The following is a 20,531-nucleotide window of genomic DNA, read 5'->3' as shown; positions in this document are numbered from 1 at the left end:
ATGTAGTAACAATGACCCCCCCCCCATTGTACCCCCATATAGTAATAGTGCCCCCATTCTATTACCATATAGTAATAGTGCTCCCATTCTATCCCCATATAGTAATAGTGCTCTCATTCTAACCCCTATAGAAATAGTGCCTCTATATCGTACCAATGGTCCCATTGTGTCCACATGTAGTAATAAAGGCCCCCGTACTGCCCACAAACAGGAATAGTGCCGCTGTAGCAATTGTGGCTCCATTCTGCTATATAACTAAGGGGCACTATTTGTGTGAGGGGAGTCACTAAGGGGGCACTATTACTGTGAGTTAACAGAAACGGCATAGCTTAGCGTAAAAGGGGTGTGGCATAATGTTAAAAAAATTGCCACAGAACATGGCAAATTTTCAAAAGTTTGGCACAATATATAGCCTCAATAACGACCCGAGCAGGCAAAATGTATTTTTTTGTAATTTATTGTTGTAGTAAATATACTTTATATAGAACGTAGGAGAAAATACAGCATTATTATATACATGGCATCATAGAGATATTATATACAGGGCATCATACAGACATTTCCATTCTGATTGCATTTACATCACCTTCTGATACGTTATTGTAAGGCATCTTCTAGATTTCTATGTACAGCTTATTTACATACATTCAGATGACGTAAACCGCTTGGTCAAAGGCAGTTAGTCAGGTGGGCGGCTCTACATATAAATCCCATTATTACCTTGTGGAACCATCATGGGTTGCCTTGTCAAAGGCAAAGCCCGATACAGCGGAGAGGAGGGGCTCAGACTTCACCACTGTATGTAACTACATTCTAAAATGTAGCACCTCTTCTAAGAGGGGTGTGCAACATTAGAGAAACATGGCTGCTTTCTTCTAATAACAGCATATGTGGGGTTGTGTGTGTTTTTCGAGCTGTGTGCAGTTTGCTTCACAAGCCATGGACAGGGAAGGCGCTATTTCCAGAAGACAGCCACCATGTTTCTCTCGCTTTAGTGGATTCACTAGTTGTGAATATAATATTTTTAAACTCATTGGTTTCATAATCAAAATCTGGATCATTACCATGTTAGCTTTTGTGAAATCTGAGATATTATTTCAGTGCTCTGCCTTATTATCTCAACATTATGCCTCCCAGTTATCTCACAGCCCTGACTTATCATCTCAGAGCCTGACAAAATACCTCAAAGGACAACTATAAGATCTCAGCATCTCAGTACAGGCTTATTATCTCAGGACCACTGCTTATTACCACAGAGCCCTGACATCATCTCAGAGCCTAACAAAGTACCTAAAGGCCCATTTACACGGAGCGCTGATTGCTCAACAATCGCTCAAACGACAGTTTGAGTGACAGCTTTGAGCGATCGTTTTGCATAAACTATTAAGTAGCTACTTAATAGCTTATTAGTGTGCAAATAAGAGACGGAGGGCTCTTATCTGCATTCAGCTCCTTTGTTCTCTGACGGTTTAAATAGCTGAAACAATGCTATCAGCACTACCCGTGGAGAATTTAGCGTGTGGTCCTGATAAGACCGCACAACGATTTTCAGGCTGCTTTGAATTTAACAATCAACTAGAAGTGCACAAAAAGTGCATGATGGCCACGCGTTTAGACACAACGATTATTGCTCAAACGATCGCTTTTGAGCGATCATCGCTCTGTGTAAATGGGCCTTTAGAGCCCAGCTAAGATATTTCAGTGTCTGATATCTTTCCTCACAGCCCAGGATATTATCTCAGAGCCTTTGCTTATTTATTTCAGAGCTTAATAAAGTATCTGAGAGCCCAGCTATAACATTTCAGCATCTCATATCTTTCCTCGGGGCACAGGCATACTATCTTATGGCCCTTTAACACAGAACGATTATCGTTCAAAAAAACTGCTGGATCGCGCAAATTTGAACAATCATCGTTCAGTGAGTGTAAACACATCGAACAACTGAACGCCGAATGACAATTCATTCACTTGTCGTTTGTCATTCATTTTATGCGATCATTAAAATCATCGTTTGTATGTTGTTGTGTGTAAAGAGCGATCGCTTATTCATTCCATGTACAGTGAATGCAAATGACTAAACGAGCGAACAAACGTAACCTAAAAGATTTATCTGTCCTTATAAACTGTTCATACAAGCGAACTCTTTTTAGCACTCTGTGTCAAAGGAGCCTTATGGCCTTTGCTTATTATCTCAGTGCCCCGTCTCATCATCACAGAGCCTGATAAAGTAGAAGTATAATATTTCAGCATCTAATAACTTTCCTGAGGGCACAAGCTTACTATTTCAGATGCTCTGCTTATTATCTCACAGCCCTGGCTTACTATCTCAGGGCCCTGGCTTATCATCCCAGAGGCTGACAAATTAGATCAGAGCCCAGCTATAATATCTTAGCATCTAATATCTTTCCTCATGGTGCAGGCTTATTATCTCAGAGCCACTGCTTATTACTTCAGAGCCCTGACCTATCATCTCATATCCTGACAAAGTACCTCAGACCACAGCTATGATATCTCAGAATATAGTATCTTTCCTCAGGGCACAGATTTACTATCTGAAAGCCCTTGCTTATTATCTCAGAGCCCTGACTTGTCATCTCAGACCCTAACAAAGTAGAGCCCATCTTTAACATCTCAGTATTTGATATCTTTCTACTGAGCCCTTGCTTATTATCTCAGAGCCTCAAAAAGTAGAAGTATATCTCAGCATCCAATACTCTTCCTCAAGGCACAGGCTTACTATCTCAGAGGCATTCCTTATAATATCATTGCCCTGGCTTATTTTCTCAAGGTCCTGGATTACTATCTCAGAGCCTGACAAAGTATCTCAGAGCCCAGCTATAATATCTCAGCCTCTGATACCTTTCCTCAGGGCACAGGTTTATTACCTCAGAGCTCTGGCTTATTATCTCAGATCTATGACACAACAGAGTTATGAGAAAACTGACCAGTGTACTGAGATAATCTTTTTGGGGGTCCTTGCCCTTGCTGCAAATAATTTACATATTTTTTTAAGGAATGCAAAACTCATTAACCTCTTCACCAGAGGGACATGATCTGCAGCAGTCCAACAGCAAACACATCTACAAATCATTTCAGAATTTTTTAAAAATTGAATTAGGATGGAATTTAAGTGCATCATCGTAAAAACTTCACAGAAATATAATATAGAGAATAAAGCTCAACCAGCAGCAATAATAAAATATATACTATGTATCTAAGACCGGTACGAAGAATGAATAAGTAATCCTGCGGCAGAGTCATTTAATCAGCTGGGGAGTCCACAGAACCAGCCCTGCAGGAACACCAGAAAGGTCCACAGAACTGGAGCTGGAGGGACACGAGCGATATCCACAGAACAAGTGCTCAAGAGACATCGGTGAGGTTCACAGAACCAGCGCTGGAGGGACAACATAGAGGTCCACAGAATCAGCGCTGGAGGGACAACATAGAAGTCCACAGAACCAGCGCTGGATGGACAACATAGAGTTCCACAAAACCAGCGTTTGAGGGACAACATAGAGGTCCACAGAACCAGCACTGGAGGGACAACATACAGGTCCACAGAACCGTCACTGAAAGGACAACATAGAGGTCCACAGAACCAGCGCTGGAGGGACAACATAGAGTTCCTCAAAGCCAGCGTTTGAGGGACAACATAGAGGTCCACAGAACTAGTGCTGGAGGGACAACATAGAGGTCCACAGAACCAGCGCTGGAGGGACAACATAGAGGTCCACAGAACCAGCGCTGGAGGGACAACATAGAGGTCCACAGAACCGGCGCTGGAGGGACAACATAGAGGTCCACAGAACCGGCGCTGGAGGGACAACATAGAGGTCCACAGAACCGGCGCTGGAGGGACACCAGACAGCAGCTTCCTCAGGATAATTCTAGATAACACAGCAATTAAACTAAGGAAAACATTTCAGACATGTACTGGAATATGGGAAAACACATACATAGTGACATCTGTGTTTCAGCCACTTAAAGGAGACATGTCACTGACCACTGCAAACTGACCTAATGGGCACAATAAAGCTCCCCTGGTTGGCCCCCGCAGGATAAAATAAGTGCCGCTATCTCTTTAGACAAAGTTTAGTATCCAGTTTCTATTGATTCAAGACTGCAGGGGATTGACTAAATGGTGGAAACCGCCCACATAGGGGAGGAGCATATTTTCCAGCCATCTAATTGGAAGCTCAGGAGTACACCCTAGTTCAGCATTTTTCAAACACGTTAAAGTATATGTTCTCATGTATATATAATGGGGCACATATATTAACTAAAGTACAGCAGTTTGCTGGCATAAAAATGTGCAAATTATGGCCTATGCCATCATTTACAACTTTTTGCCTTTTTACACCAGTCTCCTCCACTCTTCAAAATGTGGGTGGGGCTGGGCAAAAGGGCGTGTGGCTGAACGCAGCTTTATAAATTTGCTATAAATTTAGGCCAGAAGCAGACATGTTATAGCTAAAAAATCCGCCAGCTCATAGCTGCTGCTGCAGGTATTCATCTGGTGCACAGAAGTGCCTGCAGATGTGAAAACGCATAGTTTACTTAGACCAGTGCATGAAACACTGATCTATGTAAGTGCGCCCCATCATCTCTCTAGTTTCTGGAAGATTAGAAAATTTGCGCTAGATTTGAATACAATAATATTGACTAAAAAATTAAACACGTTTGTCGCTTCACATTTCATTCTGCAGTTGTTTTTTTTTTTTTTCAATTTTTGTCTTTTTTTTTTTTTTAGAAAAATAAATGCACTGAGAAGTTTTTCACACAGAATAAAGCTTGCAGGAAACGGCTGGAAAAGCCGCCATTGGTGTATAAACCGTAGAAATAACAGCAGTGCAGAATGCCAGAGAATTTCTTCATGTTCTGACGTTCTACAGAGAAGGCGACACGAGGCGTCTCACAGTATCGGATAAGACAGCAGATCACATTCTATAACGTCCCGCTATAATGACCGGTCTGAGAAATACTGATATGGCATCCGAGCGAAGAACGTTCTGTGGTCAGAGGTTGTTCTGTTGTAAATATTTTGACACAAAATGACAGAAAAGTGACAGAATGAAGAACGCTCCCCGAGAAAACGGGAAAACTGGGACTCAAGTTCAATCTTTGCTCCCTCGGAACATGGAATGGAAGAACATACAGAGAAACCAACACTATACAATCATTTCCAGGGACTGAGCTGTGTATCTCAGCCTATCATGTGTGATACTGTCTGATGAGCCTGTGTATCTAAGTCTAATATGTGTACTACTGTATGGTAAGCCATGTATCTAAGTCTATCATATGTGATACTGCCTGGTGAGCCATGTATCTAAATCTACCAAGTGTGATTATCTAATCTTATCTTGTGTGATACTGTTTGCTGAGTCTGTGTATATAAGTCTATCATATGTAACACTGTCTGGAGAGCCATGTATCTAAGCTTATCATGTTTGATATTGTCTGCTGAGCTGCCATATCAAATCTTATCATGTGTGATACTGCCTGTTGAGTCTGTGTATCGAAGTCTATCATATGTGATAACATCTGGCGATGATATAACTAAACCTCTCATGTGTGATACTGCCTAAGACTATCACATGTGAAACTATTTGCTGAAGTGTGTATCTAATGTTATCAGTGTGATACTGTCTGCTGAGGTGTGTATCTAAGCCCATAATATGTGATACTGTCTGCTGAGCTTTGTATCTAGGCCTGTGCTGTGTGATGCTGTCTGATGAGCCACTGTATCTAATCCTATCATGTGTGATACTGTCTGATGAGCTGTGTATCTAAGCCTAGCATGTGAGATACCTTCTCAAAGGCAAAAATTAGATTTTCTTAAAGGTCTCTAGACATGAAAGTGCTGTTCTGCTGTGCTCTTACATTCTTTCACAGGCCCTCTGCTATGTTTTGCTGAGACTTGTAGTTCCACCTCAGCCAGTGAGTTATATGTAACACCTGAGTAACACAGCGGACACTAAAATGATGCAAATAGAGGGTCCTGTCTGCGGCCGTGCTCAGGGGTACCCTTACAGTCTGTATGGTGACGTTATGTGGAATTTTTAACAACTGCTGGAACCAAGTGGATAATAAGTGTCCCCGTTAACCCTTCACTGCCAGGACGCACACCACATTTCCCAGATGCTTCATTCACACCCATATTAAATAAGACCAAAGAACCAACATCCAGTCGACCGAGGATCGCCAACCGCACCAATAAGTTACGACAGGAAGACGGTCAAAGTGCTTGGTATTTCGTATGGATCCTAATGATGGGGGAGGAGATCAGTTTGATAAACGTGTTGAACGGCTGCTCCGGGGAAATCTGTGCACTTTAATGTGTTTGGACAGGTGGTCACTGCGAGCAAATTTCTTTTCGCAGACTGCGCACTGGTACGGTTTCACGCCAGAATGTGAGCGGCGGTGTCGGGATAACTCATCAGAGCGGGAAAACCTGCAGGAAAAAGAGAAACAATGATGTAAGATGATGAACATCGTACCAATAATTATAAGGCAGCTTACAGAGCAAATATATAATATATCACGCACTACAGGCTCCATTCACAGCTAAAGCTGCACTCAAAATTGTGCTGCATGTCTGATGAGCTCAGCAGCTCTTGCTGGTTCAGCGTCTGCTGGTTATGTGCTGTTGGAGAGGTAGCATTCACACCTGGCATTGTGCAGTTGATAAAACGTCAACACCCAGAATGCAATGCAGCAATTTGGAAAACCGCAGTATAAGCTGCATCATATCCGTCACCACAAACATCTGCAACAATTTAGATATAGATGCAGATAAGTGACGTCCTCCTAAAGGATATTGCCAAACCCCTTCCCCTGATCATTTATAGTAAACACAATTATGAACTGAATTTAAAAATTGGTTACCGGTTGCTGGGCCAAATCTGCGGCTCACAGAGCGCCAAATGCGATTTAAGGGGCAGCTCCAATGTGACAACTGCTGGAATGTTCTAGATAGTTTCTATACAACATTGTGTTCTACTTTAGAATAGCTTATATATGTATATAAAGGATCTGAGGTCTACATCAGGGGTACTCAGAGAGGGTTCTGTTACTTTTTAAGGCATAGAGGGACCACTTATTTGTGGGGCACAGAGAGGGAACTATTTGTGGGGGCAGAAGGGAACTATTATTTGTAGAAACAAAGAGAGCACTATTGTTTGTGATGGCACATAGGGTGCTCTATTACATTGTAGGGGCATAAATAGGGACTATTATTTGTGGGGGCACAGAGAGCCCCCTATTACTTTGTAGGGGTACTGAGAGATCTCTATTACTTATTTTGTCAAGCATGGAAAGGGCATTATTATTTGTGGCTGTACAAAGGGAGCACTATTATTTGTAGCAGCATGGAGGGAGCTCTATTCCTTTTGGGCAGTGCACAGGGGGCTCTATTACTTTTGTGGGGTACAGAGGGGCTTCTGTTACTTTGTAGAATGCCATAGAACAAAAACGATTCACCTGTCAATCCCTGATGCGTTCTCTACGTTGGGTATCCCCATTATCATTTGCCCCACTGAATGGGGCAGAAATCCAAGCTCAGCCTCAGATATAGCTTGGACCTTGACCTGACTACAAACCTAGATAGGCGGACCTTTCCTAAAACTGGTACCCCACTCTTACTCTTGTAACAGTCACCTGACAGGTGCACTCCATATAAGTAAATGTTGTCATGGTTACATCATTGATGATTTCTATTCATCCCATAGTAGCAATTTCAGATTTTTTAAGTGATGATTGATACAATGTACCATGGGTGGAGATTTGTGTGCTATACTGAGTCTTATAATTTTCATATATATTTAGCAAAATCCCATCTACATCGCCATACAGAGCAGCGCTCCATCAAATTGTATCTGCAGAATATTCGGTAATTTATGTTTTGCGTCCTCTCTCCACCGCTGCCCTGTACCTGAACTCTGCAGGAGATAGGCAAGGAGTCAAAATCAGTTCTCTGTGCTCTTGTCATCCTCATGATTATGACATAGCGGATATTTCTCGGTATTATTTTACAGGAAGTGAAGCTGCGGTTTTGCTAATCTCCGTTCATGTCTTTAACCACAAATTAATTTCTGCTCATAAAGTGACAGCGGATCATGCGTCTTCACTATGCTATATCAGTTGGGTTTTCCCCTGACCTATTTTCCCTCTTGCAGCAGTTATGGAGCTCTCAACCACACTTCCTACAAATGTGCAGCTTCCGTTCTCTCCTGCCTGTGTCGGAATCCATTGCAATGCCCTTTCTTTAGACATTTTAATATGCAGCCATTGTCGCAGTCACATGACCTTCTGTTGATCCTAATAATAGGGATGGAGCTGACAGCAATTTGCTGTTGAAAAAAAAAATGGTTGTCCTATATAATAGTCATTATCATTACAAGAAACTTTAACCCCACGTGTCTTACTGGGAGTGCACTGAACTCCATGACAGCCTGATCACTGGGAAACCAAGAATGAACTACAGATCACACCTGAGCTAGAACCACTGACTCTCCAGAAGTTGCAAAACTACAACACCGAGGCTTAGGACAGTCTAGGTGCTGTTGTCACTTTAAATCCTGGCATTACAACACATGACTGTCCTAAGTTTGCAACTCATTCACTTCAGACTAACCAACCATATAACTACTTTCAACTATGTGAAGGATCACATAAACCGTACCAATAGGACCGAGCTTTGGACTAAGAAACGCCATATCTACGTATACCACGTATACTTAATTACAGCAGTCCCTGCTCCGTAGGAGCTTACAATCTGATTTACCCATAAAGCTGCAAGCAAACACTTCTTGGCACTGTATGCATGCTAGTATTACCATAGTGACTTATTCTATAAGAACTTAAATTGCAAGCTCCTTTGGTCAGGGGCATTTTGTTTATTGCATCTTATTACCCTGCATGTAAATGCTAATTACTGGAGTAATATAAATAATATATAATAGCTGATAACATACAAAACTGCCTATTGTATACACTACAAAGATCCAGTTAGAAGACATCTGCCAAATAATGAGCCACAAATCCACACCGTGTAACATCAGCCACTGAAAGGGAACATACAATATTCATGTGTTCTCTAATTGTTTTTTGTTCTCCTGCTCATAAAGCATAGACAAGTCTCATCTTACAGTCTATTACTATCAATGACACAGCTAGAAAAAAGTGCTGCTATAACATTCCCATATGAAGATTTACAGCAGCTGTAAAGAGTCATTTTTCAAGTTCAACTCCAGCCATAAAGCATATTAAAGTCAATGTATAATGTAATATGGCCCCCTATTCCAAAGAATATAGCTACCTATTTCCAAGAATATAAGAACTATAATAATGCTCCCCAAGTACAAGTATAATTACTATAATACTGCTCCTATGTAATCACTAAAATAAAACTACTATAATGCTGCCCCCTACATCAAGTATATAACTACTATAATACTGCCCCTATGTACTAGAATACAATTGCTATAATACCACCCCCTATGTTCAAGAATATAACTACTATAATACTGCTTCCTATGTGGAAGAATATAACTACTATAATACTGCTCTCCATGTACAATAATATAACTACTATAATACTGCCCCCTATGTACAAGAATATAACTACTATAATACTGCCCCTATGTACAAGAATATAACTACTATAATACTGCCCCCATGTACAAGAATATAACTACTATAATACTGCCCCCTATGTACAAGTATATAACTACTATAAGACTACCTCCTATGTACAAGAATATAACTACTATAATACTGCCTCCAATGTACAAGAATATAACTACTATAATACTGCTCCTATGTACAAGAATGTAACCACTACAACACTGACTCCTATGTACAAGAATATAACTACTATAATAGTGCCCCCTATGTTCAAGAATATAACTACTATAATACTGCCCGTCATGTACAGGAATATAACTACAATACTGCCCCCTATGTACAAAGATATAGCTACTTTATTACTGCTCCCCAAGTACAAAAATATAATTGCTATAATAGCAGTCCCTATGTGCAAGAATATATCCACTATTTTATTGCTCCTATGTATAAGAATATAACTACAATAATACTGCCCCCTTTGTGCAAGAATATAACTACTATAATACTACCCCTTATGTGCAAGAATATAACTACTATAATACTGTCTCCTATGTACAAGAATATAACTACTATAATACTGCCCTTTATGTACAGGAATATAACTAGTATAATATCGCCCCCTGTGTACAAGAATATAACTACTATAATATCGCCCCCTGTGTACAAGAATATAACTACTATAATACTGCCCCCTATGTACAAGAATATAACTACTATAATAATGCTCCCTATGTACAAGATTATAACTACTATAATACTGTCCTCTATGTACAAGGATGTTACTACTATAATACTCCCTCCTATGTACAAGAATATAATTACAATGATACTACTCCCTATGTACAAGAATATAACTACTATAATACTGCTCCCTATGTACAAGAATATAACTACTATAATACTCCTCCTATGTACAAGAATATAACTACTATAATACTCCTCCTATGTACAAGAATATAACTACTATAATACTCCTCCTATGTACAAGAATATAACTACTATAATACTGCCTCCTATGTACAAGAATATAACTACTATAATACTGCCTCCTATGTACAAGAATATAACTACTATAATACTGCTCCCTATGTACAAGAATATAACTACTATAATACTACCCCCTATGTACAAGAATATAACTACTATAATACTGCTCCCTATGTACAAGAATATAACTACTATAATACTGCCCCTATGTACAAGAATATAACTACTATAATACTGCCTCCTATGTATAAGACTATAACTACTATAATACTGCTCCCTATGTACAAGAATATAACTACTATAATACTGCCTCCTATGGGAGGATCATTTTGATATCTTCTTCTTTAGTTGTAGCAGATTACTACTCGTTGACCTTGCTATCCATATTGACTTTTCGAGTTAGCACTCCAGTCAGTTACAGTAGAAATAGCTCATATGACTTTTTGCTCTGCTGGCTTGTCTACAGTAGAGCCCACGCAGTTCTACACTCATGTTACACATCACACGGTTCCTATTTTTGGGAAGCGTGTAGCGCGGTTCCACTAGGCTAAATTCCGGACTCCACATCTGAGGTTGCCCCTTTGCTGTCTGTATAAATGGCTTTGGGTGTGAGATTAGCAGTTATTATGAACGGACTGAGTCATTGCTGCTGACATGGAAACACAAGACAGATCACATGTTACAACAGGTTACGGAGAAACCTACGTAACGAGGGCCCGTCTTTCTATGATGCTGCGCAAACAAACTAGGTTACTGCAGGTTACAAACATAAGATATACAGAAGTACATAACACACCCGGGGCAATGTGACATGAACCAGCAACGCTACCTGGAATTCCATTCACTTATTACAGAACTGGGTGCAGAACAATATGGCTGCCCTTACAGTAGTTGTCACCCTGAATAGCAAATCTTCAAAGCAATCCACTCATACAACCATATTACCCATGATGCCAGCAGTACTATTATAATATAACTCATTGTCTAAGGTTCATTAATAGTAATGAGAACTGACCTCCATCCACATCCGGGCCACGTGCAAGCGAACGGCTTCTCCCCTGTGTGTCTACGCAGGTGAGCCTTAAGGTGGCTGCTCTTGGTGTACATTTTGGTACATCCAGGAAAAGTACATTTGTGCATTTTTATAAGTTCTGTAGCTGGATTTTTGGGGAATTTCTGTCCAACCATAATACCAGATTGTCCCTGAACTCCACCATTTGGGCCCATGGGTTTAGCAGCAATGGGCACTGGAGCGATGCGGACAAATTTGGAGGACATGTTTGATGACTGAACTAATTGCGGAACCAGAGCAAAGGTCTGGCCTTGAATGTTAACTAGAAGTTGTGCTACTTTAATGTTATCTGGAAACTGTGACGGTGAGGCTTGGTTGGCATTGGACTCTTGTTTGATCTCTATGGGTTGGATCTGCAGTATAACAGGAATTCCACCTTCAACAGCAAGGGCGTCTGGACTTTTGCTACCAGGCTCCTCTTGTGATGTGCTATTTGACTGCTCTTTTGTATCCTCCTTTGCATTGTTGGCCACCATAGGGGCTTGTTTGAGTTGTTCAGAAACCAAATGACCACAATTCCTCAGTTCCTGTTGAGTTTCGACTTTTAAGTCACTTTTCATGTTTTCCTCAAGAAACTCCTGAATTTCATCCAAGGTGGGATGAAACAATGAGGTCTCCTCCATGTCCACCCCAAAATCGGGAACTTTGAAGAACTCCTCCTTGACCATTGTAGGATGTTTTCTTTTGTCCCACCAAGATAAAGAGGTGTTACCCAAAGATGTCTGGGACAAAAGATAGTCTAGAATGCTGTTCTGATTCTCTGCACTACATATACTACCATAGCTTGAGCTTAGCACCTGAGAATCAGGACTGGAACAGGAGCGGAAACTGGAAGAGTCACTGTCATCCTCCGAAGTGGGAGAAGGCAACATCTGATAGCTCCTTCCTCTCATCAGCATCTCCGTTGTGTAACCAAGGGTTGACTGTGCGTTCGAGAAGCATTCATCTGTAAGGAGCAAATGATCCACCATTCCTGGATGAGCTTCTGAGAAGACCCCAGCACCATAAGCCAAGAAAATAATAAATATCCCTCAGAAAGGGTCCTGCAAGAGAAGACGATTCATATGGTTATATCTAGGGAGTTGGATATTTGTAGTTTATGCCAAATGCACATAAAGCTATATGATTATGATCTATATGGTGGTTCAACCAAGAGTAGACTTGCCAACTGTGGACTATCAACATTCCAACCATCTACTAGATTGACTAGACTTCCAGAGACTACTAATAGCATACTCTTGGTTCCTATCTCTCTATCCAGTCACTATGGATCAAATGCCAGATCTTTTCCATCTGTCCTGGGTTTTGCACCTTCATGGGTGGAAGAGTAGTTCAGAGCTTTTACGGAATTTGCCTGGTTTTCTGAATTCCTCCTAAATTATAAAAAGGTAAAGGGGTTGTCTAGTTATAAACTAATGATGGCCTATCCTCAGCATAAGTCATCAATAGTAGATGGGTGGGAGTTTGTTGCTCAGGCTCACTACTGATTAGCTATTTGCTGGGTTGGTTCACTCGTGTACTGAACTGAATTCTGCGGGAACCAGACAGCTCCATTCTTACTGTAGTGGCCAGACTTTGTATTGCCGGTGAAGTTCTCATTACTGTCTGTTTCCTGAAGAACCCAGTTCAGTGCACAAGCACGCTGGCCTGGCACGCAGCTGATCCACAGGGGTCACAGGCAGCAGACCCCCACCAACCTACAATTGACAACTTATCTTGAGGAAGGCAATGTTTGCACCTGGAGAACCCCTTTAAAGCAAGAGTTATTGGCGTCTTACGGATATGGATGTGTCTGTGAGGGAAACTAGATTGTGAGCCCCAGTGGGGACAGTGCTATACATGATTGACTGCTCATACAACGGCTGAGAAGATGTAGGTACTATAATAAACAAGGTGATCCATAATTTAATCACGAAGAGTAGAACATTTTGAGTGGATAAATCACAGAGCCCTTATTTGTAGTCCTACGTAAGTCTTCTACATTCCTTCATTTGGCTCTTAGATCCTCGGCTCAATGTATCGGCCAAAGGCACTTTTAGAACACATCGTCTCATCCCCTCCGTTGGCAGCAAAATGGTAAACTGAAGGTGGAATGTGTCGTTAATGAGATGTTTTAATGCAGGAACATTCAAAGATTGCTGGATCTGGCTATCAGTTCCGCACATGGGGCAAAGATTGCTGGCTCCAGAGGGGAGCGGGATAAAGGCTCCTTTCTAAGAAGACGTAAGTCTATTACAAGGGTAACAGTCATCCCCCCGTCATATGAGGGCCGTGACTGTGCATGTATGAAAACCCTAGTCATGTTCACTGCCACACTGAGCTCCTTTCCACATGCTACACTGTCGCTCTGTGTTACCTTCTTTCAGATGAATAGTCAATAGTGGATTATGTGATGTCTTAACCCCTCTCCTTCCAGAGGTGAAGGTCAATGTTTCCTGGAGATCTTACATGTCAGTATCTATCATGTCCATAAACCAGCTGCTTCGGTGGTCATGACTGATGATGATGATGGGTTCCTATAAGAAGGGCTTTGGAAAAGCTGGCTTAGCCTTTTTAAACTAGCTGGATCTGAGTAATACTGCACCTGAGAGATATTGTTACCAACGTAACGTTATACAGTGGATACTTTACATAGTTATATAGTTGATAAGGTTGAAAAAAAGATATAGGTCCATCAAGACCAACCTGTAATTCAGAGGAAGGTAAGAATTACTGGAAGTCATAGCTCAATCCCATTCACTTGAATGGGTTTGAGCTGCTCTTATGCCATAAGACAAATGCACATGATGGCACTAGTCTGAGAAGATGCCACCCAATCACCACAGCCTATTCAAACAGCTGGTCAACGGGCGTCCCAAGCAGTGGAGCTGAGGACAGGTCATCAATATCGAAGTCCGAAAAAAACCTTTTAATATTCATTGACTGCTACATTAAATGGCTTTAAAGATGTGTCCTGCAACAATCCTATAGACCCCATGTCCTGGTTTCCAGTTGGAAACAGAATCCGGCTACTCCTATTGGTAATCCTATTGGTGCTCCCATTAATTTTTATGGAGAATGGGGTGGGACAATGGAAACTTGCTCCTTGCAACAGTGACATTCCAGTGGCTGGATCCACACAGATCATGATATTATGATCTGCCTAAGGCCTTCTGTCCACGGGCGATATGTCACTGCGTTATCTGTAGCGATGATCCGGCCATGGGTAACGCAGTGAACGCTTTCCATACACTGAACTATGGAAAGCGCAGCCCAACGTGCAAGAGTGGAGAATCATAGTGTTTCTCTGCTCGCGGGATTCAATTCGCAGCATGCTGCAATTTTTCACGGTCAGCCTATCTATCAGATAGGCTCACCACGGAGACCTGTCAGTTCTCCCCCTGCTCCCCCGAGGCAGAATATCGGTAGCGATATTCCGCCTCGGCCGTGGACAGGCAGCCTAAAGGTCATACAAGTGGGACAACCGTGCGTGATAAGCAACAAAATACGGTAATACCTATTATGTGTTGTTTATTAAAACATTTTTTTGTACATTTTCCCAACAAAGGGTTTTTGTTGGGAAAATTAGTTGTTTTTTTAAACTGGATTTTTTTCTTTCAATTAAGCTTTATTTAACTTTTTAAGACTATTTTTTTGTCCCTAAAGAGGACTTGAAGATGCGATTGTTCAATCGCTAGGATAGTACACTGCATTACTTATATAGTGCATTCTACTAAACTTATGACAGAAGCCTATTAAACTCTGCAGGAGGTGGGGTAGGTTGAGTGACATTAATGCCTTTGTCGGGCTTCCAGCTTCCATGGGAACTCATTCGTACCTTACAATCGCACTTAAGTAGACCCTCTCCCTGTCATCTGCTTACATGCTGCAGTTGCTATTGATTGTGGCATGTAAGGGGTTAAACTACCAGGATCTGTAGTTTCTGACAGTTAGAGCAGGAGTCGGGCTGTCAGTAGTCAGCCAAGTCATTGCTTTAAAAAGATATATGTGCAGATTTAAAGCCAAATAACGAGCTAAGTAAAAAGGTATACTGTGGTCATGAAGGGGTTGAGCAGAGCATTGATCGCTATCTAGTAAAACCAATCACATCTAGGGAAAATGGACAACAGTTCTGCAAGAGATCAGAGGTCAACAGAAGACCCCCACACATTAATAAAGGATATTCCTATCCAGACAACCCCTAGAAGACAGGAGAAGGGTCAAGGTGACATTGGCCACCAGTGATCTGGTGACTCCATGAACCGATTCCCTCTTCTCCAGTTCACGAATGAGCAGTTTTGCACAGGTTATGGCGGTTCACACGTAACCCAGTGGCACCTGCTGGATGTATTTTCAAGGCCTAATACTGGACAAACAAGAAATAACCAGCTGAGAATGTGCCGTGGCCTCTTCGTTCTCCCGTGTTTGTTCCTGTGTTTAAAACCTTGTTTAACTGAAGTGAAAAGATTGTCACAATCTTATCAGTGACTTTGAAGGGTTACATATTAATCAGGGTAATGGGCTAATGGCCCATGGTGACATGTGATTGGCTGAGCCAATCCCACGCTCTAGTGTAATATGATTGACAGGAGAAGATGACTGCCCATCCCATCTGAAAGGATCTCTACCTATAAACTAGAAAGAATTGTCATCCAGCTTTCAGAGGTGTAACTTTAAAAACTACTGAACCCCAATGCAGAAAACCGGACCCCTGAGCTATAATGCTTCGTTCATAGTACTGGGGAAGAGAGACCCTATGGGCCCCCTAAGGCTTCAGGGCCTGTGTGCAACTGCACCTTCTGCACCCACTATAGCTGCCCCCTTGCCAGCTTTCCTAGAGCCATGAACCTTAAATCTCTAGTTACATAATCCCTTCTGCAACATGGCAGCATATCTAGGCAGATGCAGGGTCCTATTTATGACACCCCCTTCCTTTGCAGCAGCATAACTATTGTGGTGGGATCATTTACTTGCTATTGGGGGAGGACTTTAAAGCAGTTTTCCAGTTGTAAACTATTGAGCTCTGCTACCTGGGACCCCTGAAAATTAGATGTTTGCTGGGCCTGTGCACTAAGCTGATTTCTGCAGGAAGGAGACAGCTCCATTCCCAATGCAGTGGCCAGACTTGGTGTTGCAAGCAATTAAATGAATGGGAACTTTGCCTGTTATACCAAGTCAGGCCACTGCAGTACGAACAGAGTTATCTGCTTCCTGCATATATCAGCTCAGTGCATGAATGCACCAGTATGGTGAGCAGCTGGTCAGAGAGTGTCCCGGGCGGCAGATACGCACAATATACTATAAGTAGTCTGTCCAAAGGATAGGTTATTGGTTCTTTTAAATGAGCCAATTTATAATTTGAACAAGCGAACGATTACAGAGCTCACTTGTGCAGCATGTTTATACAGGCTTGTTCAAATGAGAAATAATTCAGTCATTCACATTTGCTGTATAAGTGATTGAAAACGACTGATCGGTATTGAAACCGAACGACAAGTGAACGAGCCAACGATGATATTTATGCCTGTATAAGGCTGGATTCACATGAACGTATATCGGCTCGGTTTTCACGCCGAGCCGATATACATCGTCTCTCTCTGCAGGGGGGGGGGGGGGGGGAGGATGGAAGAGCCAGGAGCAGGAACTGAGCTCCCGTCCCCTCTCTGCCTCCTCTCCGCCCCTCTGCACTATTTGCAATGGGTAGAAGTGGGATGGGGGCGGGGCTAAATGGGGGGGGTGAGAATTCACCCCGCCCCTGTCCCGCCTCTCCCCATTGCAAATAGTGCAGAGGGGTGGAGAGGAGGCAGAGAGGGGGCGGGAGCTCAGAGCACTGCTCCTGGCTCTTCCATCCTCCCCCCCTGCAGATGAGGACGACGTATATTGGCTCGGCGTGAAAACCCAGCCGATATACGTTCGTGTGAATGCACCCTAAAATGAATGACGAACGAAAAGTAAACGATTCTCATTCGTCGTTCGGTCATTGGCTGCATTTAGACTTTCGCTCGTTTTAACGGTTTTTGGAACGTTAATTGTTCCGTGTAAAAGATTAATTGTGGGCAGCAAAACCCCTTTAGTTTACCCCCAAAGGATGAAATGAGAAAACTCAGTTCACTGCCGCCCCATATAATTGCATTCTTCGCTGCAAATACTTTTACGCCGGCATGACCGCCACATTCCATGGAAATCATATTATGTGATTCCTGTTGATTTCTGTGGAGAGAAAATGAAAGTTCCATAAAAGTTGCGTCGGGTGATTCCAGAGAAAAGCTTCTTCCTGTATCTGACTATGGGTTCAAGGACAAACACAGGCCGGGTCCAATGTACTTGACCTGCTGCTGAGGCTCTCCGGTAGTCAGCTGATCACATACAAGTGTTTATATTGTAAGATCTCCGAACCAAATAACAGATAAGACTCAGAAAAAGCTGCAAAACTGGATCTGCTGCAGCAAAATACCTTAAAGCCACCCAAATAGTCTTGTTTGGTTTTTTCCTCTGAAATTCTGGATGTAATTAGATGAACTTTTTGTTTGCCAGAAATCAGGAGGCAGAAGATTCTTTTATGTTGTGTCCAAAGGAAGATAGACAGACAAATAGAATAGAATAGATAGATAGAATTGATCCAGTAGATTGTCTATATAACTACAAATGGGAACGTGCTGATAATGAAGCTGCCTGTAAACAGCATAGAAGGTGAGGTGTCGCCCCCATTAGGGTCACATTATTGTACATCAATATAGACAGTGGACAACGTGGTCACATGACCAGTGGGCAGCATTTTTGCTACACCCCTATAGATAATTATTCCATTCTTCCCCCATTATCAGCACATTCCTGAAGATTTCTATGGCTCCTGGACAAACCCTGTGTAAACGTTGCCCAGCTATCACTTTTTGCACTCTCTCCTGAGGCAACTGAAGTACAAGAAATAACAATGACTAATGAATTTGTGGATTAGTATGTAAATACCAGGCCAGTTTAACCCTTAGAAGGAGGCAGTGGTGCCACACTGTGGGGGCACAATCTGTCTCCAGTATGTTAGCGCACCCCATGCTGCAGCAGCTGCTGGACTACATAGCAGAACATCTGTGATACTTTACAGTAAAAAGCTGGAAAAATAAATATTTACTCTCTATGACCTTTCATAATAATCGTCATTGGTGGGATTAGATTGCAAGCTCTGCAGGACACAGCAAATGCATTAATATAAATGTGTGCAACAGGCACAATCTGCACTTATTTTATAGCACAAGTCCCACAACAATACGGACGTATAAGCATTAAAAATGGCCCATAAGATGCAGTAGGTTTAAATTATTCTTTACATTCTATTGGAAAAATATGATTTGGCGCCCAAAAAGTTATACAAATATCACTTTCATATATGTGCACAAATAGAGATTTAACCCCTTACGCTCTAGGGACTTAAACTGACAGCAGCTCTATGGTTAATACAGCTTAGCCTTGGCGCTGTTTGTGAATGGCGCATTGTACAGTCTATTATTGAGTCCTTCTGCTGTTCTCCACTCCCCTATCCCTGGCCCCCAGTGCTGAACATGACCGCTAGTAACCCCTTCCCTCCCTCCCTGCTTCTACTGTCAACATTCCCTTCTCCATAAAAGCCCAGGAAGAGTTCTGCCAACATCTCATCTGACTGCAGCCAGGGCACGACAGTGCCATCCTACAGCCCAAGAGAGGTGCCCTAAAAATCGGCAACTCCAAGACATATGAGTGACCTATAGACAAGAGTCCAAGTGTTTAAAGAACTGCAAATGTGAGATGATCAAACACAACGTATCCATCCATTCTATCACTTTGATACATTGTATCACACTGTCAACAATAACACCTCCTGCAAAAACCCCCCAGGAATGTTGTGAGCATAGATCATTATACAGTGCTGCCCCCATCTGTCACTCCAAAGAATATAGTAAACAACCCCCGCCCCTGAAACAAACCCCCTCTATATACCCCTATATACAGAACCACAGTAGGTCATTCATGGTACTGCAATATCATTACATACAGGCATGTTGTAGAAGGGTTAAACATAATCACTGATATTATATCTTATTGTGTACAGAGATATAGCAGAGCTGAAGTTGTCATTTAACACACTGGACAGTGTTATAGTCTAAGAGAGATACATGATAGATAGATAGATAGATAGATAGATAGATAGATAGATAGATAGATAGATAGATAGATAGATAGATAGATAGATAGATAGATAGATAGATAGATAGATGATAGATGATAGATGATAGATGATAGATGATAGATGATAGATGATAGATGATAGATGATAGATGATAGATAGATAGATAGATAGATAGATAGATAGATAGATAGATAGATAGATAGATAGATAGATAGATGCAACTGCAAATCCCAGGTAAACCCTAGGCAGTGCATGCTGCTACTTGTAGTTCCCAGAGCAGCTGCCTTGCTCTCAGCTCTGCACTAGACAAATAGGCACTAGATAATGACCCCCAGTGCTGATCCCTGCAAGCATGGGGTCACCATATGTTGGGGCTCCACGAGGATTTCTCCAGAGTGCCCATCCCCCTCCACCATCCATGCTCCTCCCCTACCTGCTACTCCAGCAGTTCCCCGGGAATGAAGGAGAAAGTTTGGGAGTTTTTCCTGTGAGCCCCCTGCAGCAGTGACAGCAGCCCCTCCGGTACAATGTGCCTGCAACAGGCAGGAGAGTAGTATAGTGACACTCACATGACTGTGTGCAGCAGGGGAAGGCTTGAAGAAGGCTCGTCCACATCTCCCCAGCACATTGGTCCAGCAGTCCAGGGGGCTGGTTTGGGTACTTGTCGTCAATGGGAGTTTCTTATGCCCCTCCCCCGTCTAATCCCAG

General features: G+C 42.1%; 1 protein-coding gene across 1 annotated transcript; it reads right to left on the bottom strand.

Moving 5' to 3' along the window:
* Positions 1–441: 441 nt before the first annotated feature.
* Positions 442–20,382, bottom strand: KLF15 (KLF transcription factor 15). Its single transcript, XM_066597023.1, has 3 exons — positions 20,257–20,382; positions 11,630–12,729; positions 442–6,454 (listed from the first exon to the last, which is right to left on the bottom strand). The coding sequence occupies exons 2-3, from the start codon at positions 12,655–12,657 to the stop codon at positions 6,286–6,288; spliced, it is 1,197 nt and encodes a 398-aa protein (XP_066453120.1). The 5' UTR covers positions 12,658–12,729; positions 20,257–20,382; the 3' UTR covers positions 442–6,285.
* Positions 20,383–20,531: the final 149 nt, after the last annotated feature.

This window comes from Eleutherodactylus coqui, chromosome 3 (assembly GCF_035609145.1).
Source record: "Eleutherodactylus coqui strain aEleCoq1 chromosome 3, aEleCoq1.hap1, whole genome shotgun sequence".
Taxonomy (NCBI): domain Eukaryota; kingdom Metazoa; phylum Chordata; class Amphibia; order Anura; family Eleutherodactylidae; genus Eleutherodactylus; species Eleutherodactylus coqui.
The sequence above is the reverse complement of the archived record's forward strand: the minus strand, read 5'-3'. Positions and strand labels throughout refer to the sequence as shown.